General features: G+C 39.0%; 1 protein-coding gene across 4 annotated transcripts in view; it reads right to left on the bottom strand.

Moving 5' to 3' along the window:
- Positions 1-2,904: 2,904 nt before the first annotated feature.
- hells (helicase, lymphoid specific) overlaps positions 2,905-23,076 on the bottom strand; it is a 35,715-nt gene continuing 15,543 nt past the window's right edge. Inside the window, exons 2-24 of one of the 4 annotated variants that reach the window (XM_062996147.1) lie at positions 16,348-16,445; positions 16,154-16,257; positions 15,553-15,675; positions 15,151-15,204; positions 14,936-14,960; positions 14,710-14,771; positions 14,545-14,583; positions 14,212-14,436; positions 13,901-14,083; positions 13,486-13,629; positions 13,157-13,353; positions 12,964-13,060; positions 10,295-10,456; positions 10,034-10,185; positions 9,576-9,720; positions 8,634-8,717; positions 8,421-8,540; positions 8,202-8,318; positions 7,950-8,109; positions 6,512-6,608; positions 6,331-6,407; positions 5,646-5,771; positions 2,905-3,348 (exon numbers count right to left, since the gene is read on the bottom strand). In XM_062996147.1, the coding sequence (XP_062852217.1) occupies positions 5,680-5,771; positions 6,331-6,407; positions 6,512-6,608; positions 7,950-8,109; positions 8,202-8,318; positions 8,421-8,540; positions 8,634-8,717; positions 9,576-9,720; positions 10,034-10,185; positions 10,295-10,456; positions 12,964-13,060; positions 13,157-13,353; positions 13,486-13,629; positions 13,901-14,083; positions 14,212-14,436; positions 14,545-14,583; positions 14,710-14,771; positions 14,936-14,960; positions 15,151-15,204; positions 15,553-15,675; positions 16,154-16,257; positions 16,348-16,445 (2,557 nt within the window). In that variant the 3' untranslated portion in view covers positions 2,905-3,348; positions 5,646-5,679. Of the gene's footprint in view, positions 3,349-5,130; positions 5,772-6,330; positions 6,408-6,511; positions 6,609-7,949; positions 8,110-8,201; positions 8,319-8,420; positions 8,541-8,633; positions 8,718-9,575; positions 9,721-10,033; positions 10,186-10,294; positions 10,457-12,963; positions 13,061-13,156; positions 13,354-13,485; positions 13,630-13,900; positions 14,084-14,211; positions 14,437-14,544; positions 14,584-14,709; positions 14,772-14,935; positions 14,961-15,150; positions 15,205-15,552; positions 15,676-16,153; positions 16,258-16,347; positions 16,446-16,600; positions 16,940-23,076 lie in introns of those variants that run through there. The other 3 variants (XM_062996149.1, XM_062996148.1, XM_062996146.1) reach the window with 3 other exon arrangements.

Genomic DNA, 23,076 nt, shown 5'->3' with positions numbered 1-23,076 from the left:
CAGAACCTATAAACCCCATTTCCAGAAAAGTTGGGACATATTGTAAACAGCAAAAAACAAGATTTTCAAAAGTTTTGTCTGAACAAATTCAGAATTTGTATCACACTCAAAAATTTTTTGTATGAGGCGAAATAAGAGTAAAATGTTTAATAATAATTTTTCAGTTCCACCATTTTGAAACATTGCACAATAAGTAGGTCAATAGGTAATAAATAAGGGTATCACGTTGGGTATGAAAGGACAGTTCAACAAAAGCTCAACAAAAGTACAGATAGGTCATTGCTCACCACTTTGTACTAAAATTCATACGAGGAATATCAATCAGTTAAAAAAGAACATTTCTCAGTGCAAGATTAAACATAATTCAGGTCCTTCACCATCTACCAAACAATATTATGAAAAGATTCATTTACATTTTTGGCATTTAGCAGATGCTTTTATCCCAAGCAACTAAAACTACTGTGACAGTATACTGTCTAAGCAATTGAGAGTTAAGGGCCTTGCTCAAGGGCCCAACAGTGACAACCTGGCATTGGTGAGGCTTGAACCAGCAACCTTTTTTCATGCATTTTCTCCCCAATTTCCTCCCGATTTAGCACACTCAATTTGTCGTCAGCTGCCGAGGGATACCTGATTGCATCCGAGGAGAGCACGTCGCTGTACATGCCTCTTCCGACACGTAAACAGCCCTCATCTTCTCGCCCCTGCATTCTGCACAGGTGTCTCTTCCGCCAATCAGGGTCCTTACACAGCGTACGAAGAGCCCACCCCACACATAGTCCGGCTCCCACCCTGCAGATACGGTGGCTGATTAGTATCTGCTGCAGACATTGACAATTATGCCCACCAGATGGCACCCTGCCAACCGGTGGCAACACTGAGTTTTGAACCGATTAAACCAGCAACCTTTTGATTACTAGTCCAGTGCCTTAACCACTAGGCTACAACTGCCCTACAGATTCAGGTGTCCTGTGAGCCCTCAAATGGCATAGACTCGGAATCGACTTAACACTTGTCAAAATGTAAAATAGAAGCATTTTTACTAGTTATGGGGCATTGTAATAAAGTACATTTCTTGCTCTTTAATTTTGTAAGAGTATGCAATTTGCTGCACTCATTTGTATGAACAGTTACTATCAGACCTTAAACAAAGGTAAAGTGATCTAACACATTTGCTTACACAATTTCCAGTTATCTTGCAAAGGAACCTTGTTACATAAGGGAAATCATGGAAGCGACGACAGATTATCCATACAGTCATACTGCTGGTGAAGTTCCTAAAAGACAAGTGGAATTTTCAGACATTTCTGAGGACTCAGTAAAGATCTCTCAACAAGGAGCAGAAATAAGTGTAAATAAAGATAATAAGAATAAACGTTTTGCTAAGGACACAAAAGAGTGCTGTACTTTGCCTCAAAATAATTGGAATGTTCATCATAGTTTAGATGTTCAAAGAATAAGATTTCTTCAAGACACATTAGCCAGAACAGAACTGAAGGAAGTTTATACCCTGGGGTTTAAGACCCTTGCAGGACTGGCATTACATTCAAATGCTGATAAGCTAGAACTGGAAAACTTACAGTTGGAACTCAATACCACACAAAGGTTCCATTTACCACCCAGTTGTTCTGACAATCCAGATGTTGAGCATACTGTGGCAGTTTCACACACTTCTTTGACCAAAAAAGCAAAGAGAAGGAAGACAAAGAGCAGAAATGAACAATCACAAGTAAAGATGCAACAGAAAGATCTGGAAAATCAACATACTGTTCAGTTACTACTGATAAAACATCAAGAGCTAAGAGATCTCCAGGAAATATTGAAGTTTAAAGAAGTGGAGACCAGGCTTATCACTGAAAAGTTGAAATGTGTAGAACTGAGGAATTTTGAGATGATTAAGAAATGTAACTGTGTCTTCGAAGATCTGAAGGAGAAAATGGTCATGAGCCACAATGAACACTTCGTCAAGCAACTCAAGAAACTTCTGGAAAAGTATGAGCGACTCAAAAAACATTTTGACAGCATCAAGGATCACCTCCGTGAGGAACGTGCAGAGAAAAAGAGCACTCAAAAAGCATTAAAGAAGACACAACACATGGCTGAACAGCTGTTAATGAATCAGACCTTTCTGGAGGAACAACGGGATGCTGTAAAACGAGAACACTCTGCATGCCAGAAGAAAATTCAGATAATGGAAGAAAAACATAAAAAATATATTAGGATTGTACAAAAATTTAAAGATAACAGATCAGCTATGAAAGCTGAATGTGGAGACCTTAAAGATCAGCTACGTATCAGTCAGGAGGAGAACCAGCAGCTTATCCAATCGCTTCAATCCAAAGAGCTGGAAAAGAGGAGAGCTGAGAAACTGCTGCAACAGTTGCGTGAAGAACTCAAAGAGAGTCAAATCCAAAAGAAATCCATGGAGGAGCAGTTAGAAGCCATGAAAACAGAAGTGAAAGTCATACATAACACATACAAAATGGAGACACTTCAGCTACAGGAGCAACACAATTCCCGTATGAAGGAATTTAAAGCTAGTGTAACCGAGTGTGAAGCCCTAACTGAAGCTGTCGCAAAACTGAAAAAGGACAAGCACGCCCTTCAAGATGAGCTGCAATGCACTAAAAAAGAAAAGGAAAACTCAGAGACGGCTAGAAAAAGAGAGGGAGAGAGGCTGAGAGAGGTCATGAGTCTGCTGGAGCGAGAGAGGATGTTGCTTCTGGAAGAAATGGAAGATTTAAAGAAGGATTATTTTGGTCTTAGTGATCGTATCGCACAGAGACTCGGACAGCTGGAACAGGCCGATGAGCCCATGTGCATTACAGATATATCACCTGATTACCACACGAGAACATTCAACAAGGATAACACCACCAGACAAATGACATCAAGTGAAGACGGTAAGTTTAATAATATGTGTTTATTAAATGTTCTTTTCATGCCGCTCAGGTGGCGCAGCGGTAAAAACCCACGCTGCAACCGGAGCTGGATCTCGAGTATGTTGTATCGAATCCAGCTCTGCCTTACCGGCTGATGATTGGCCTGTTGTTCAGATGGGCGGGACTAAGGTCGGAAGAGGGTCTCTCTGTCAGAATGGTGCAGTAACGACCTCTGCTGGCTGATTAGAGGCGCCTACACGGAGATGAGGAAGGAGTGCTCTTAGGGTGTGTCTCTCCACACGCAACGCTAGGTGGCGCAACACTCGTCAATGTGTGGGTGGCAAGATGCATACGGCTTGCTGCTCACGTGTCGGAGGGGATGTGGGTTAGCTTTGATCTCCTCGGTCAGGGCAGGGATCGGCAGAGGCAGAGAGGAGGCGTGATGCAAATTGGGCAATTGGACGCACTAAAGGGGGAGAAAAAGGGGAGAAAATGCATTAAAAAAAGTTATTTTCATTGGTTTGGAACATAAACATATTACTTTAATATTAACAGACTTGCCAATTGCTTTGGCTTGTTTTCTTCCAGTGATAGAACATATAAGGAGGAAGCTAGAGGAAGAGGAGAACATCCAACATAAGTGATGGATGAACTGGATCTACACTTCCAGAGTGAATGTTCTAGTATGTTTTAAAGTCACCAGAGCTTTTATATATGTCTAAATAGCTCATTTAAAGTCATTACAAATTACTATTGTAGAACAGTAACTAGCAAATGAGGTTGTCTAAGGATGTCTAAGACAGTAAAGACTCTTCTAGAAAGTGTAGAAATCTGTAAAAAGTGTGTCTGAGGGAATTTGTGCCCATTTGGTCAAGAGTATTTGTCAAGCACAGACCCACTAGAAGCCAATTCGAAGAAGACATCTACATTTTATTCCAAATGTGTTTAATGGGGTTAAAGTTAAGGCCTTGTGCAAGCCACTGCAATTCCTAAACACCCCACTTTATAGAAAACCTGTATTTGTCATATATACATATACACGTGTACAGTACAACAAAATTCTTTCTTTGCATATCTCAGCCATTCTACAGCACCCCTGGAGCAGAGAGGGTTGAGGGCCTTGCTCAAGGGCCCAACAGTGGCAGCTACAGGGGCACAGTCATGCTGGAATAGGAAAGGGCCCTCCCCAAACTGTTGCCACTTACTAATTAGTAGGGGTGTTGATAAAATTGTATATTTACTTAGAAAGTCAAAGGTTTACATGCACTCGCAGGGGGGATTTAACTATATGACCCACCTAATTAGTGAGTGAATAGGATCGGGAAGACTGTAATTATATTTCTCTCCACAATTATTTGCAACCATTTTATAGGTGAATAAAAAGTTACTTTTTGGTCAATTAGCATAATACCTTTTGTTGAATTAGCTTAATTTCACAGAAAAACATCCAATAAAAACCAAAAGCAAAAAAAAGCCAACCTTTAATTGAAGTAAATTTATTTTTTATTTAAAAAATCCCCTATCAACAAATATTTATTTTTAACTAAACCATGTGACAAATATTGGCACCCCTGCATTTAATACACTGTACAACCTCTCACTGGCAATAAAAGAGCACTTGGTCTTCTCTCATCACACAGAATCTCTCCAGATGAAACCAGGGACCTGGATCCTCTCTTATGCACTTTTGTCTTCTGCTTACTCCAAAGATTTTTAGATCAGAGTACCAAGATGACTATGGCGTTAATGTGTTGATTTGTGTTCAAACATCACACACATCAATGTGTGGTTGTAAAATAATAAAATGTATTTTGCTATTAAAACATCTTCCACATTTCATGAGTCTTGAGTCATTCTTTTATCATTATAATATTCATTTTTGTATTATTCATCAGTAACTGCTCCCATGTGCAACTGCTCATCCCTAGCTTTGCACTATTACAGCATGCCAGACGAGTGTGGGGCTAACACTGTTATGAGTTTGTCTCTTGTGAGCTATCAAAAAAGTGGCTGTAGTGCATTTTGGGTGGAAAATATGTACTCTAGTATAATTCAGCAACCCAATTGTTCTGCTTAATCTTCGTTCTCTCAGCTTGTATTTAAACTTAACAAGGCTGATGGCAAAGTGCTGCAGCTACTGAAGTGCATGACCATGGTTTTGAAATGAAATGTCTAACAAGCTTGTCAGGTGTTCACATATTTCTGGCTATATAGTGTATTCTGTGGACAAGGCAAATAGTACACAATATAGAAATGTAAACTTTATTTAGCAAAAGGTTTTACTGTACAAAACATTGAAATTATTAGATTTTTTAAAACAAAAACAAATCAATACAAAAATGTCCCACAGTCAATGTTCAAGGATACATGTTCAAAGTGCTCTGATCCAACACTACTATGTAAATAAGCAGGTCAAAAGTAAAAAAAAAAAAAATCTGGGTTCAAAATAACGGCAGCAAAACAAAAATATTCAAGGTGCATTAAGAACCACCTTCTAATAAAACCAGGATCAAAAACAACCTTTTACCCCTCTTCTTGGACATAAACAAACTGAACAATCAGAACTGCTTACATTAACACTCAAGATTGGAGCAAGACATTTTTAAATATGCAAGTTTTAGTGCATTTTATTGAGATGAGAACTATAAAAGCAGCCCAAATTAAAGGGCTGCCAGTATTCAAATCCTGACTAAATGCTAACAGCAGCAAGTACAAAACGGCTATACAACTAATATACAGTAGTATAATGACGGTTCGCTTTACTTGGTTGTGTGCGCTTGTTCACTCCTCTAAGCAGCTATGAGAGAGAAATCTCAGTGTTCTCTTCTTTTGGCTCAACCACTCGGAACACTCCATTCTTTTCTTGTTTAACACTCTTCTTGGCTTCATCTGAAACATAAGATTGCATTACAAACAATTAAATGTAGGAGTATACCAAAGAACGACCAAGGGTTTATTAAAAAAATAGCACAGTGTATCAGCAAGTTATGCCTTTATAAATGCTTAGTGGGCAATAGCACAGCTAAACCCCCCCTTCAATCAAGTCTGTGTAGATGCTGGCTGGCTGGCAGCAACACTAAAATCAGGGTTCAAACCTCAGCAGTGATTAATCTTTAATTTAACAAGCTCATTTATCATTGCTTTAACCACCTCACATCTAAAACATAACTTTACTAAGCCTGGAGTAGGTTAAGTTACAAGTGTCTGAATGTACTAAAACATTTGTTTCGAGCTCAAGCCTCTGTGGAGCATGAGCTTATTCGGCTTAAAACTGTTTGCACACATCGGCAGAGTTAATTCAATGTGACATATGGGCTTTGTGTCGGGCATACTTGTAAACCCCAACCTGTATAAAAGCAATTTGCTCCCAAAACTAGCAGCTTAATCATGTGATTGGTTGAACTTTTATTGTACACATTTAATTTTCATAATGTAATACTTTGCTTACCCAGCAAGTCACTGCGATCTAACAGAACTTCCAGATCTTTGTCGCTGATGACCTTTCCTTTAGTGCTCTTTACTGCCCTATAACACACATTAACATGCATTAGACAATTCTATATCAACTCTTATTTAAACTATTAACATACAGTAAATGTAATGTGTTCCCGGGATCCTCAACCACTTACCTCTCATAATCTCTGGACTTTAGCAGGTCCATCAGTTCATTTATATCCACACAGCTTTTAGACTGGTTAAGATCAGCTTTTCCTCCTTTAAACTTATCTGTAAAAAGACAAAACAAAAACCTTAATGCCACATATCAATTCATTGGCAAAGTCTGCCTTCTTCCAGCTTCGAAAGGTCACCCGTTTGCGTCCGTTCCTTTCGTTTAAAGCTGCTGAGACCCTGGTACATGCCTTTGTCACTTCAAAACTTGACTATTGCAATTCTCTCCTTCATGGACTCCCTTCGAAATCCCTCCGACCCTTGCAGATTGCTCAGAATGCTGCTGCCCGAGTACTGACCCGGTCAAAAAAACATGAACATATCACCCCGGTACTTGAACAACTCCACTGGCTCCCTGTCAAAAAACGTATCCAATATAAAATTTTAGTGCTCGCTTTCAAGGCACTTCATGGTCTGGCTCCCTTGTATCTGGCTGATCTTTTACATCGCTATGTCCCTTCCCGCAGGCTAAGATCGTTTGATGCTGGTCTCCTTGTTATACCCAGGTTTAGGTTGACCACCATGGGTGGTAGATCATTTAGTGTTGCTGCCCCGACACTGTGGAACTCTCTTCCTCTCCCTCTTCGTCTCTCTTCCTTTCTCTCGGAGTTTAAATCTCTTCTTAAAACGTTTTTGTTTACTCAACACTTTCATTCTTGTGTTTTTATTTGATTGTTGTTCTTGACTGTAACTACTATGTGAAGCGTCCTTGGGTATTATGAAAGGCGCTATACAAGTTGAATGTATTATTATTAATATTATTCTGACTGGCAAGACAACAACTGAATAAATTATCTTATTTAGTTATTAACTGTGAAGAAAAATGTAGTTCTGATTTCAGACTGATTTAAGCCCTTATAATTTGGAATAATATTATTTATACAATTAGAACAATGTTCATTACTTTTTATATATTTTAATGACACAAGGTGTGGTCACTGGCCCATTAACCTCTCCAGGGCGTAGATCAGAGGACCACGGGAAGGTGGTTCACAAATCAACCTGTGGATCCTGGCCCAGTGATTAAGAAACAGTACAGTATAGCACATAATTAAGACAGTGCTATTACACTATGAACGGTTTAGTGTAAAAGGCCATTTTTGTGCATTTCACACCTTAACCAATATTATGTTTATGTTCCCAAAATGTCATTTGCATGCACTTTCCATATTTAGACTATAGATTTTCCATTTTTAAAGTTACAACAGTTGGAGTGATTGCTAATCACAAAAACTGATTGGCGTAATTGTTTAAGTAAACAAGATTTAATGGAGAAGTGGTAATCACTCCTGATACTTATATGTATGATATTAATCTCAAGTATAATACAATAATTCCAGAACCTTTTTGCTTATGAACAAGAACCTGTTATGCAGCTGATGTAAATACACAACCTACTTTTATGAATGACCATCTTCTCCAGCTTTCTCTTAGCAGATGCCCTCTCCAGGATCTTCTCATCAATAGTGTTGGCTGTGATGAGGCGGTAAACCACCACAGGTTTGGTTTGTCCAATTCTGTGACATCTGTCCTGAGCTTGCAAATCCGCTTGAGGGTTCTACAGTTAAAAACCACATAAAAAAACTGAATACCCAACAAAGGCTTGCAGTTAACTAGCATATTCTGTAGGAATTAAGAATGCACGTATACCCAGTCACTGTCATATATGATGACTGTATCTGCAGATGTAAGGTTGATCCCAAGGCCACCAGCTCTGGTACTCAGGAGAAAGATGAAGACCTCTGGATCGTCAGCAAACTTCTTCATCTGTACAAAGCGTATATGCAATGCTTAAAACTCACATCTTAGTGGCTGAGGTCAATTGTTTTGAGATTTATGTTGCAAGAGTATTGTGTTTATGTTGCTTACGTTCTCCTCTCTGTCTGAATATCTCATGCTTCCATCCAGCCGGCTGTATTGATATCCCCGCAGGTAACAGTAGTCCATCAAAATGTCCAGAATAGAAGTCATCTGGCTGAATATAAGAACCTAAAAAAAGATTAAGCATGCAATTAGATTAAAAACAAACTATAGTTTTTACTAAATGGAAAAGGGGATTGTCACGATTGACTTTTTTTATACCTTGTGTCCTCTCTTCTTCAGTTCAGGAAGCATTCGATCCAGAATTAAGAATTTCCCAGATGATTTCACCAGTTGCTCATCAATCTGTGTGGGGGAAACAAACAAATTAAATAACTGATGTGAACAAATTTACAATCTTTGGCAGTGAAGATATTGATTTCAGGTGTTTTTGTGTGAACACAAAAATTTAGCAAAACATTTTTGTATAGTATTTATGAATATATGCAAAGCGTAACTAAAGCTAAAGGGTTCAGTCAGCCTATCACTAAAGGACTACTGTAGCATGCTACACTGCAAATATAAATTTTAGAGTGGTGTGGTATTTGTGACACAGCAGCTTTCTTTTAATAAAAATGTTTCCTACTAAAATGATACGGGCATTTTCTTGCTCCTTTATAGCCGTTTCTAATCAATGGACCATACCCAAACAGTTGGTAGTGCACATTCACACAGTTGATCACTAATGGTTTTAAACATGCTGGAATTGGACAGCCTCAATTATTGGCAACTGTGGAGGTCCGGTTGCTGAGCTGTACACACTACAAAGTAGTGTGCAGAGTTTTACACACATACACAAACATACACTAACTATATGGACAAAAGCATTGGGACAGCCCTTTTAATTAATGTGGTCCAGTCACAATAATTATCAATAGTTCAGAGAAGAACCAGGAAAGGTCGGTATATTTTAAATATCATTGGTTTTACATTTATGGCATTTAGCCATAACAATTCTACAATTACAACTAAATACAATTCAAGCAATTGAGGGGTTTGCTCAGGGACCCAACAGTAGCAAATTAGTGGTGGCGGGGCTTGAACCAGCAACCTTCTGATTACTAGTCCAGTACCTTAACCGCTAAGCTACCCCTGCCCCCACTTTTGGCCAAGTGTGTACATGTATACAAGACCAAATTTGTAAAACAAACTTATTTTACCTACCTTAAACTCTTGAGTTCCAGGGACTAGGGGATATTCGATAAGGTAAGCATGATTGCAGCACCGCTTTAGGAGCATCAGTATGTTCTGCAGTTTTAAGTTGACCTGGGCATCTGCAGGCATTTGAACATCCACCAGAGGAACACAGCTAAAAGAAAAAAAAAAAAAAAGACAGTTTATACATGTGGCATTTAGCCGAGGCATTTATTCAAAAGTGACTTACAATAATGGCTGAATACATTAAAAAAAATTGAGTAAAGGCCTTGCTCAAGGGCCAATAGTGGTAATGTGGCAGTGGTGGAGCTTGAACCACCAACCTTCTGATTACTAGTTCAGTACCATAACCACTGAGCTGCCATTTCCCACAAAGAAGAAAAATGTAAAAAAGAAAACCTAAAAAAAAACAAAAAACTAAAACAAATTAAAAGTTAAATTAGACAGGATGGTAAAATGACACTTACTCCTTCTGACCCTCCATCTCTTTCTGAATTTTCTCAATGTATTTTTCTAGTTCATTGGGCGAGTCAGCACTGCTTTCAGAATAGTCGACCACCTTCCGGGATCTGCGCTTAGGGCGCCCAGAGGACGTCAGCTGCACGGATGCACCTGCCATCTTTGTTAAAAACAAAAGTGCAAACACACAATTAGAATGAGTATAAACTACCATAATGTTTGAATTAAGTGTAATAATACAAGATGTGTAATTACAAGCTAATCCTTACCTTTCCCTGCCCAAGTACACTACCAATAGTTTTGTCAACAATAGCCCTGTAAAAGGTCTCCTGCTTGGGAGTAAGAGGAGCATAAACTACAATCTCTTTCTTTGGTGGAACCTCCAGTGTCACATCTGACTTGAGTCGTCTTAGCAGAAAAGGTGTGAGAATCTAGAGAGGAAAAAAAAAGTTCAGAATAATTAAACTGAAAAAGCCTGCTGTTAGTAAGCATATAGGCATTGCTATACAAGCTGGGCACAGTTGTGCTTAGTATACAGTGGGGCCAAAAAGTATTTAGTCAGCCACTGATTGTGCAAGTTCTCCTACTTAGAAAGATGAGAGAGGTCTGTAATTTTCATCATAGGTACACTTCAACTATGAGAGACAAAATGAGAAAAAAAAAATCCAGGAAATCACATTGTAGGATTTTTAAAGAATTTATTTGTAAATTATGGTGGAAAATAAGTATTTGGTCACCCACAAACAAGCAAGATTTCTGGCTCTCACAGACCTGTAACTTCTTCTTTAAGAAGCTCTTCTGTCCTCCACTTGTTACCTGTATTAATGGCACCTGTTTGACCTCGTTATCTGTATAAAAGACACCTGTCCACAGCCTCAAACAGTCAACCATGGCCAAGACCAAAGAGCTGTCGAAGGACACCAGGAAGAAAATTGTAGACCTGCACCAGGCTGGGAAGAGTGAATCTACAATAGGCAAGCAGGTTGGTGTGAATAAATCAACTGTGGGAGCAATTGTAAGAAAATGGAAGACATACAAGACCATTGATAATCTTCCTTGGGGTCAAGATCTCATCCCGTGGGGTCAAAATGATCATGAGAACGGTGAGCAAAAATCCCAGAACTACACGGAGGGACCTGATGGATGACCTGCAGAGAGCTGGGACCAAAGTACAAAGGCTACTATCAGTAACTACGCAGAGAGGGACTCTAATCCTGCAGTGCCAGGCGTGCCCCCCTGCTTAAGCCAGTACATGTCCAGGCCCGTCTGAAGTTTGCCAGAGAGCATATGGATGATCCAGAAGAGGATTGGGAGAATATCATGTGGTCAGATGAAACCAAAATGGAGCTTTTTGGTAAAAACTCAACTCGTCGTGTTTGGAGGAAGAAGAAGAACCCAAGAACACCATACCTACTGTGAAGCATGGGGGTGGAAACATCATGCTTTGAGGCTGTTTTTCTGCAAAGGGGACAGGACGACTGATCCGTGTTAAGGGAAGAATGAACGGGGCCATGTATCGTGAGATTTTAAGCCAAAACCTCCTTCCATCAGTGAGAGCATTGAAGATGGAACGTGGCTGGGTCTTCCAGCATGATCCCAAAAACACCGCTCGGGCAACGAAGGAGTGGCTCCGTAAAAAGCATTTCAAGGTCCTGGAGTGGCCTAGCCAGTCTCCAGACCTCAACCCCATAGAAAATTTGTGGAATCCGTGTTGCCCAGCGACAGCCCCAAAACATCACTGCTCTAGAGGAGATCTGCATGGAGGAATGGGCCAAAATACCAGCTACAGTGTGTGCAAACCTGGTGAAGACTTACAGGAAATGTTTCACCTCTGTCATTGCCAACAAAGGTTATGTTACAAAGTATTGAGTTGAACTTTTGTTATTGACCAAATACTTATTTTCCACCATAATTTACAAATAAATACTTTAAAAATCCTACAATGTGATTTCCTGGATTTTTTTTTTCTCATTTTGTCTCTCATAGTTGAAGTGTACCTATGATGAAAATTACAGACCTCTCTCATCTTTCTAAGTAGGAGACCTTGCACAATCAGTGGCTGACTAAATACTTTTTGACCCCACTGTATATGATAGTGGGCTAAAACATTTGTGCCTGGTCACAACAGTAGTGTTGGGATCCATCATTAATGCATTCACAAGATACATGGCAAAACTGCTTTTGCACTTCTGAACTATTGTTTTCTATGAAATGAAGCAGTGCCATGAGCATTGAGCAATATGTAAACATTTACTGCTTTGCCACTTTGCCAGTTTTAACCGCACTTGAAGTTCAATCTTATTAATGTTCAATCTTATTGAACTTTAACCCAGATTGCTGCAAAATGTATCAAAGAACTGAAAGGACTAAATTGTTTATATGATGTAGTCAGAGGTGAAAAACAGACATTGTAGACAGAAATTGAGACCAGATTCACATTTACGATTTACTAATCCTGGAATCGCTTCATAGCTTTTAAATTTTTTTTAAATGGGTTTTTGTCTTCACTTTTTTTCGAAAAGACAACCACTGCCAAACCTTACTTGTTTTAAATTAAAATACTACATATGAAACATTGCATGTAAGTACAACGTCAATACAGTCAGTCAGTATTGTGGAACAGCAAAGAGAAAGCAGTTTTGCTACGTACTATTTGAAAGACAAAAATGCCAGGGTAAGTGGCAATATGCACATATTCTTGCGGTGAACAAAGCCCTTATGTGACAAAAGCCTATTATGGTTAAATAAATTCATTTCTAAAATATCTCGTCATTGGCACCGACTTTGGATATGCTTAGTTCCCCTATGCACTCTGGTGACCTGACTAAGAACAGCCACAGGCTACATCGTGACCCGTCAGATTCTTACAAAGAGACTCAGCACAGACAGGGCACCAAGCTACTCCACTGGTAGTGCCAAATACATATATACACTTTACCTGGTGAAGCATGTTCAGGATGTTCTGTTCCCGTTCATTGGTTACTATGTTCTCCACATCTGATGTGATGTTGTTAATGTCAAACCATGACTCAAAGCTGAAAAGACATACAAAATGAAATAAATTCCTACTTACATAACCTTAACAAAAACTTGTATATTGAATGTTCACTACAGTCTGTATGACTGATTACCTCTTCAAATCGTCAAATACATCTGGGAGAAGGAAGTTGAGCAGAGACCACAGCTCAGCCAAATTGTTCTGTAGAGGAGTTCCTGTCAGCAGCAGCTTGTTGTCAGTAGGCAGCATTTTCAGCTCTCTCACCAAACGACAGTTCAGGTTCTTGATACGGTGACCTTCATCCACAATCAGATATTTCCAGTGGAAACGCTTGATACAAAAAACAATTGCAAATGAATTTCTACCCCATACTAACACTACACGATTTCACACTTTGTTTAGGAGCTGATAATTACGGCTTAATGTATTTTATTTTGGTCAGTGAGCATCAGATCTTCTTACCTGAAGATATTTTCTGTCAATCATTGATGTTTCAAATGAAGTAACAACCACCGGGCACATGTGCAGGGAACCCTGAGGTTTACGAATCTTGTTGACAAGGTTCATTCTTTCTTTCTGTGGGCCATGGTAAAGCATAACAGACACCTATAGAATATAAACAGAAATTTAACACTCTCAGACAAATCAATACTTTACGACAGCTAAGCTATTTAGCAGGTACTCATGTTGACCTGCCCTATTTTGGTAATGTTGTAATTGTTGCCAGTACTAACTAAAGAGGTTTCTTGAAATAATAATTAAATAATACTCAAATTTAGATGAATACAAGTGCTTGTTCCAACTTAAGTGATGATAATTCATGTGAATATGATCTTTGTAATTCATATTTAGGTACAGCACACTCTATTAATCTCACCTCTGGAGTGAAGCGCCTAAACTCATTAATCCAGTTTGGCAAAGTGGACAAAGGAGCTACAACCAAAAAAGGCCCCATCACTTTCTTCTCAATCATCATTGCAATATGAGCAATGCACTGGATGGTTTTTCCCAGTCCCATTTCATCAGCCAGGATCCCATTAATACCATTCTCCCACAGCATCTACACAACAAGCAACATAAGCCAAATTAGTTTCCATTAAAGAATCAATAAAGTCTTAAAGAATAGCAGGACAGCATTACTTATAATACAACTTTAAGTTAATTTAAACAGAGAAAATGTTTACCTACCCTGAGCCATTCAATGCCCTCCACTTGGTACAACCTCATTACAGCACCAGTAAGGAGTTTGGGCTGCTGCGAAGGCACAGGCTGTCCATTTATTTTCCTTTCTGGGTCCAGCATGTGCTTGGCATTTTCCCGCACAATCTCAGACAGACGGCCTTTTATATCAGAGTTAGAGTCGCTTAGTTTCTCCAGATCTTTCGCTTCAAGGTTTTTCTGACTTGAAGTCTCCTTCAGAAAACAAACAGAAGTTAATAAAATTTACTCTAGGTTTATATATGATAATACTTGTAATAGTGTTTGCAAATACAACATGACCACGTTCAGTTTAAGACTTACCTCATCCACTTTACGCTTTTTGGCTTTGGACAGAATTTCCTGTAGAAAAAGAGCATGAGAATGTAGTGTTTTAAAAGCTTGCCAACCCATTTGTAGAAGATTTTAATAATTACTAAGAACTAATTAAGATAATGGCAAAGAGTAAAACATTCAAAACCTGCTTACCTCTTTGGACATAACATCAGCAATTTTGTAATCTTCCTCTCTTTCTCTCTTCTTTCTCTCAACTAAGAACAAAAAACAAACAAAAGGTTAAAGCCTACAAAGTTTAGTTCCTATGTCTTTGGAGTTTATATATTACTGTAATTTGTAATGCAGTGTTAAATACATTTAGCATATTGTTTAAATTAAGCAAGCCATTTTCAAATACAATAATATCATGTTACTTTACCTTTTTCTGTCTTTTTGCCATTGTCCTACAGAAGTGAGAAATGTGTTAGTCAGGAATCTTCATTACTAAAATACACCTTAGTAAACAATGCTAATATACCGAAAAAGTAAACCTAATACCACAGAATTATTCTTTATGTATTTTAGCATTCAACATAATTAACAAAGATTACAAACAAGGTTACTCAGAAAAAAATAACTTTATTTGAAGCTTACCTTTTGCTTTTGGGCTGCTGTTTTCTTTTCCTGTCGCTCCTTCTTATGTTGTTCCTGTGGAGGTAATAATAATTCAATGTTAATTTTTCCCCACAAAAGAAACGAGGTCTGGATTTGTAATGGTGAAAAAAGACACGTGAGGACTGCATCATGATTATGGTTGAAGAAAGGGTTCAGAAAAAACCTTATTTAAAAGAACTGAATATTTGCAGAAGGGAAATTATTTAAGCAATTACAGTATTCCTATATTTTTCAGTGTCCTTCCTGCTACAGATCAGGTTATTCACTAAGGAAATTTAAGCCTCCAGGGTAGAAAAAAAACTCAATTGTTTTGTAAACTGGTCAGGAAGTAGTTGTCTTCATTTTTCAACACTTTTTCATATTAGAAACATAAAATTTCACCTCTTGCTGCTGCTGTTCCATTTTTGTAAGCAAAAATTTGGAGTAGATGTTGCTTTTCTCCAAAAGATGCTGCAGCCTCTTAAACCTAATTTCTTGAGAGTCTTTTTCCCATGACTGTCGAGCCTACAAAGCACAAAGGAAATGTTAAGTGTAGTTCAACATTTTGTTTTCTGTTTTCGTTACACAATTTTCTATTTAGTACACAGATTTTTCTTATATATCTTTATAAGAAAACCTTAAAGGTGCACTTTAAGAACTGTCAAAATTCTATTATACTCAGATTTTTAGCTTAAAATTGACACCAACTATTAATGTAAATATAATGATCTTCCTGTACTAAGCATTTTGCTCATTTTATATCGCAATGGTTTTCAAAACATGAAAAGATACGATAGCTTGATTCCTTTGATTATGTTTCAGTAATGTCAAAATCAACACGCTTAAAGAATGAAGCAGAACTTTAGGCCAGTTTATGCTCAGATATTAATTCTTAGTATCAGATTGGGACATATTTACATAATAAATTGCCAGCCACTTGCTGAGATCACAAATAATTATAGTAAACGAATTGAATAATAAAACATATGCTACAGTTTATGACCTTTTCAATCATTTCTTTCTCCTTTCTTTCTCCCTCTTCCATCAAATGTTTTTCTTCTTCTGCCATTTCCTTAGTGATTATTACCTCTTCTTGCTGACCTGGCACTGCAAGAGCAATCAAGTCCAGGTGATGTGTTAAGTTTAGCTTGAGTTTATATTAAATGTATGTCAATGCAACAATCTAAAATCATGTACCTGCAGCAGTAACCTCCATTGCAGCTCCTTCTGGTTCCTCACACTCGTTGGGTTTGGGACAAAGGGGAGAGACACTGCGTGCCTCATCTTTAAATTTACTAAAAGAGAGAAATGCAATACAATCAATAACTGTCCACTGCATTATGTAACAATATCTTGATATTAACGTTTCAGCTTTAGGACTAGAGCATGTAAGTAAATCAACTATGGACTGATTTAAATGCATTAGACGTATTCTGTTTATTTTACTTACCCACTCATTTTGGTTTCTGCGTCCCGAAATCAAACAAAAAACAACTGACTGAATATATCTACAACAAAGCACAACTTGTTTAGGATTGTTGATGCTGCAAAAATGTTTTTATCTCCAGATAAGTAATGACTTGTTGTTTAACTATTAACACACACACGTTTAGTCTAGCTATCAACAAAGGCAGCCGAAATACACTGAAATTAAAAATAACCAAAGTAACTAATGTTAACTCAAAACAAAAAGAGTTTCCCTCTTTAAAGACAGCTAGCCCGAGTGTCAGAGGTATTAATTTAGAGAGTAATATTTAAGAGACACGACACACACGACCGACCAGGACATGCACATGCCGCTGTGTAACCCGAGGTTCTGCAGACCCTACACTTTCGCGCCACTCTGGACGCTACCAATGCAACTTTAACATGGGGGTGCGTTTATGAAAGTCGTTTTATTATAGTGTTTAGTTTTTAAATAAATAAGCTTCCATCAAAACAGTATTTTACATATACATAATATTTTATTACAGTTTTATAAAACTTAACACATATAGTGTATACATGTATTAATTTGTTTTTTTGTTGTACTCTACTCCCCCATTATCTGTAATGTGAGCAACCTGCTTACTTAACATTTCCCGCGAAAGTTTTGGCAGAAGAACAGACAGATGGCCGCGTCACACCTTGTTACAAAACAGCCATATATATAACACCTAGGGGTGGACAAAATAACGGAAACATTGTATGCATAAGACCTTTGTCTTTAAAGTAACAAATTCACACAACTACAAACTTAGCACTGGTGAGTTATGTCACAGAAACTGGCATTTAAAATCATACTTAGCAGTATTTTTTTATTGTATTCTTATATAAATGTTCTGTGAGATTTTTAAGTAAAAGTATATGGGGTTGGCACCCTGTTAATGGCTATAAAAGCCTCTACTCTTCTGAGTAAGCTTTAGAGGAAATTTTTGAAGTGTGTCTCCAGGTATTTGTACAGTATTACAGTCTACAGTATTAGGTCAAAACAGCTTTTTCAGGTCAGACACTGATGTTGGACTAGAAGGTCTGGTTTGAAATTAGTCCTCCCGTTCATCCCAATAGATATCAATGGGGTTAAGGTCAGGTCTCTGTACAGGCTTCTTCTTACCAAACTCATCAAACCATGTCTTTATAGAAACTGTTGCAAGCATGGGAGCACAGTCATACTGACACATTAAAATATATCTATCTATAAGCTATCTGTAAAATTTTCAGTTCAAACACTGTTTTCCAGCACAAGATTGCAAAGAATTTAGGTCCTTCACCAGCTATAGTTCATAATGTCATAAAAAGGAAGTCAGAGGAAATCTTGGTGCATAAAGGCCAAGGGCAGAAACTGCTGTAGAATGTGCATGACTATTGAGCCCTCAGGCGATATTGTTTGAGAAACCGTCATGCTACCATGATGGACATAGCCACATGGGCTCTGGAGTACTTAGAAAAATCATTTTCACTTAACACAATCCTACACTGCATCAAGAAATCTAACCTAAAATGTTATTATGCAAAGAGGAAGCCATATATAAATTTTGTGCTGAAATGCCAGTGTTCGTGGTAGAACTCTGGGCCTGAAGCAGTTTAAGATAGGCTGACAGACACTAGAGATGTGTTCTACGGTCAGATCAGTGTAAGTTTTGGTTTCTCACACCATCCAGACCGTTGCAAAAGAAAAGTGCAAAAAACAGCATCTGTAAAGGCATGAGGGTGCATCAGTGCCCACCAGAGGCATGGCTGATCTGCATATTCGTGAATGTACCATTGATGCGGTCTGTGATAGCTCAGTGGTTAAGGTACTGGACTAGTAAACAGAAGGTTCCCGGTTCAAGCCCCGCTTACCACCAAGTTGCCACTGTTGGGTCCCTGAGCAAGGCCCTTAATCCTCAATTGCTCATTGTGTAAGTCGCTTTGGATAAAAGCGTCTGCTAAATGCTGAAAATGTAAATGATGCAGAGGCTTATATTGGTATTTTGGAAGGATATGCTACCATCAAGACAACATCTTTTTAACGTACTCCATGTCTATTTTAGCAGGACATTAGTATACTGCACAAGGTACAACAGTGTGGCTTTGGATACATATTGTGGCGCCGGCGAGCAGGAAGGATAGCATCAGGGCCGCGAGTGAGCTGCCTTTGGCAGTTCATTCAGTGGTTTAGGGACAGACACCCATTCATACACACATACATTCATACAACAGACAAACATATAAGCTACTTACCCAACCCTCACCGCAGCCACCCTATTCCCAACACCAGGATACACGGCCACGGTGAGCTTAGACACCACTGCCGCAAGGCTTTCTGGGTAAAGCCTGTGCCGACGCTACACTGCCCCCTCCCTAAAGGTCAACCGTCCCGGTGACCTACTCACCAGCGTCCACTGGGTGGCTCCATGTCCGGACCTCACCCCATTACACTGCCGAGCCGCTGTTTCCACCCCCTGCTGCACTTGGCTTTCCATGCCCCCGCAACAACCCCGGGGCCAGCGCACTCAAACAGATCGGGCATATTGGCCCACCGAACCACCAGAGCCCCCCAAACATCACAATCCCACTTCTGACACCAATGTGGCGCCGGCGAGCAGGAAGGATAGCATCAGGGCCGCGAGTGAGCTGCCTTTGGCAGTTCATTCAGTGGTTTAGGGACAGACACCCATTCATACACACATACATTCATACAACAGACAAACATATAAGCTACTTACCCAACCCTCACCGCAGCCACCCTATTCCCAACACCAGGATACACGGCCACGGTGAGCTTAGACACCACTGCCGCAAGGCTTTCTGGGTAAAGCCTGTGCCGACGCTACACTATAGTCTATATGCGTGACTGGCCTGCCTGCAGTCCAGCTCTGTCAGCTATTGAATATATACATTTTAGGGCTGTCGAAGTTAACGCGATAATAACGCATTAACGCGACCTCAATTTAACGCGATTAAAAAAATTAGTGCCATTAACGCAAATTCTAGTTCATGTTGAGACTTGACTGGTAGAACAAACGTTTTAATGTCGGACTTGCCACCGTTTTTCATTTGCGGTTTGTTAACATAATGTAACCGATCGTGGTAGTGATGCACTTGCATAATAAAGAAATAAATACACGCTATATTCACAAGTTGTCGGGAGCAGAACACTTTATTACACTTAATTAACTTCTTCTTCTGTACCGAATACCGGAAAGCTGAGTCGAGCACGTTAGTTCATGAACTATGGAAGCCCCAAAGGGTCAAAACACACTCACTTCGTGTAGAAACGTCCATCAAACCATCGTCACGATACAACCACAGACAAGTCTGATACAATAACTACGCCTTATCCCACCTAAAGCACCGCTGATCTACAATGTTTGCTGATGGAGAAATTCTAACCTACAATCTGACATTTACTGCCTAGTATGTGAGTGAATAAACTCCCTTACAGTTTTCTCTTGTCCCAGCAGTTTTTAACATAAGTACATTTAGCATAAAATGTGTTCACCATTTTAATTGTAACATTTCACTTAAAAATCCTTGTTTTCTATAACATTTACACAGATTTTTTTTAATGCGATTAATCGCGATTAACTATATGAAATTCTGAGATTAATCGCGATTAAAAATTTTAATCGTTTGACAGCCCTAATACATTTACATTTACATTTTCAGCATTTAGCAGATGTCTTTATCCAAAGCGACTTACATTACAGTAACAGTCTGAGCAATTGAGGGTTAAGGGCCCAACAGTGATAACCTAGCAGTGGTGGGGCTTGAACCAGTGACCCAGCTTAAGTCTTGTATACAGTAAGAATGGGCAAAAATCCCACTTCCAAACTTTAACATTTGAAATTCATAACATAACATCTGAAATTCCCAAATGATTAAAAAGTATAAAAAAGAAAAGATGCGCTGTTCCAAACTACCTGTTCCAGCCTTTGCGTGTGGTGCAGGCATCATTTTCTAAATGTGTTTATTTTTAAGAAATAGAATTAAGTTAATCATTGAAAACACTCAATCATTTCTTTGTCTTTTTGTCTGTTAAATAAAATTGCAAGTAAAGTTAAAGTTTTATAAAAGTTAACACATAGTCATTTCATGTAGTAATTTGGTTTTTAGTTGTATTCTACTCCCCATTATCTGTAATGTGAGCAACCTGCTTACTTAACATTTCCCGCGAAAGTTTTGGCAGAAGAACAGACAGATGGCCGCGTCACACCTTGTTACAAAACAGCCATATATATAACACCTAGGGGTGGACAAAATAACGGAAACATTGTATGCATAAGACCTTTGTCTTTAAAGTAACAAATTCACACAACTACAAACTTAGCACTGGTGAGTTATGTCACAGAAACTGGCATTTAAAATCATACTTAGCAGTATTTTTTTATTGTATTCTTATATAAATGTTCTGTGAGATTTTTAACACAACTACAAACTTAGCACTGGAGTACGTTCCTCGGACTCTGGTTTTGTCTCGTCTCTTCTTCTTCTAGATCTCTCTGCTGCCTTCGATACGGTTAACCACAACATCCTTCTGTCTCGTCTGTCTGATATTGGGATTTCTGGCATTGTACTCTCCTGGTTCAAATCCTATCTATCTGACAGGCATTTTTTCATTCGCTTGGGTAATCATGTTTCCGACACTGCTTTGGTGAAACAAGGGGTACCGCAAGGCTCTGTACTGGGGCCTCTTCTTTTCATTATTTATATCATTCCACTTGGTTCCATCATACGCAGACATGGTCTTAACTTTCACTGCTACGCAGACGATACCCAGCTCTACCTTGCCTTCAAACCATCCATCTCTTTTCCTCCCGCCTCGCTCACCTTGTGTATCCAGGAACTTCAATCCTGGCTGCATTCAAATTTCTTGCTGCTTAATCCCCTTAAGACTGAGCTTCTTTACGTGGGCACTAAAACTTCACTTTCCTCTTTCACAAACTCTCCCCTCCTCATTGGGAATGTTTCCATCACACCTTCCAGCTGTGTACGCAATCTTGGTGTTCTGTTTGACCCTCTGCTTTCATTCGGTCCTCATGTGAAATCACTATCCAAATCAGCCTTCCTTCAGCTTCGCAATATTACTCGTCTCCGTCCATATCTTTCATTTGAGGTGGCGGAAACACTGATACACGCTTTTGTCACCAGCCGTTTGGACTACTGCAATTCCTTATTGCACGGACTTCCCGCCAAAACCCTCCGTCCCCTGCAAACCATACAAAATGCAGCTGCTCGGGTCCTGACATTTACCCGAAAGTTTGACCACATCACCCCTGTTTTGGAAGAACTACATTGGCTGCCAATTTCCATGCGCATTAAATATAAAATTCTGGTCATGACTTTTAAAGCACTTCATGGTCTCGCTCCCGCCTATCTTACTAAACTCCTCACACGCCACACACCATCACGCAGACTAAGGTCATCAGACAAAAATCAGCTCTCTGTTCCTAGATTTAGGATGTCCACTATGGGTGGCAGGTCCTTCAGCGTTGCCGCCCCAACACTCTGGAACTCTCTGCCCTCGACTCTTCGCTCTATTTCTTCTCTTTCTGCTTTCAAGGTGTCTCTAAAAACTCATCTCTTCTCACAACATTTTCATTCTACTTCTTGAACTTATATCTCTAACCTATCCTTACACACTGTTGAATTGTTTTTGTTTTGTTTTTGTTTTGTCTTGTTTTGCGTGTTGTCGTTTGTTTTCACTTTTTATACTGTACAGCGACCTTGAGCCTGGTGAAAGGCGCTATATAAGTTGAACTTATTATTATTATTATTATTATTATTATTTAAGTAAAAGTATATGGGGTTGGCACCCTGTTAATGGCTATAAAAGCCTCTACTCTTCTGAGTAAGCGTTAGAGGAAATTTCTGAAGTGTGTCTCCAGGTATTTGTACAGTATTACAGTCTACAGTATTAGGTCAAAACAGCTTTTTCAGGTCCGACACTGATGTTGGACTAGAAGGTCTGGTTTGAAATTAGTCCTCCCGTTCATCCCAATAGATATCAATGGGGTTAAGGTCAGGTCTCTGTACAGGCCACCAAAGTTTCTTCTTACCAAACTCATCAAACCATGTCTTTAAAGAAACTGTTGCAAGCATGGGAGCACAGTCATACTGACACATTAAAATATATCTATCTATAAGCTATCTGTAAAATTTTCAGTTCAAACACTGTTTTCCAGCACAAGATTGCAAAGAATTTAGGTCCTTCACCAGCTATAGTTCATAATGTCATAAAAAGGAAGTCAGAGGAAATCTTGGTGCATAAAGGCCAAGGGCAGAAACTGCTGTAGAATGTGCATGACTATTGAGCCCTCAGGCGATATTGTTTGAGAAACCGTCATGCTACCATGATGGACATAGCCACATGGGCTCTGGAGTACTTAGAAAAATCATTTTCACTTAACACAATCCTACACTGCATCAAGAAATCTAACCTAAAATGTTATTATGCAAAGAGGA

Source organism: Trichomycterus rosablanca, chromosome 5, assembly GCF_030014385.1.
Source record: "Trichomycterus rosablanca isolate fTriRos1 chromosome 5, fTriRos1.hap1, whole genome shotgun sequence".
NCBI classification, from domain to species: domain Eukaryota; kingdom Metazoa; phylum Chordata; class Actinopteri; order Siluriformes; family Trichomycteridae; genus Trichomycterus; species Trichomycterus rosablanca.
Note: the sequence above shows the minus strand (reverse complement) of the source record. Positions and strands in the feature narration are given on the sequence as shown.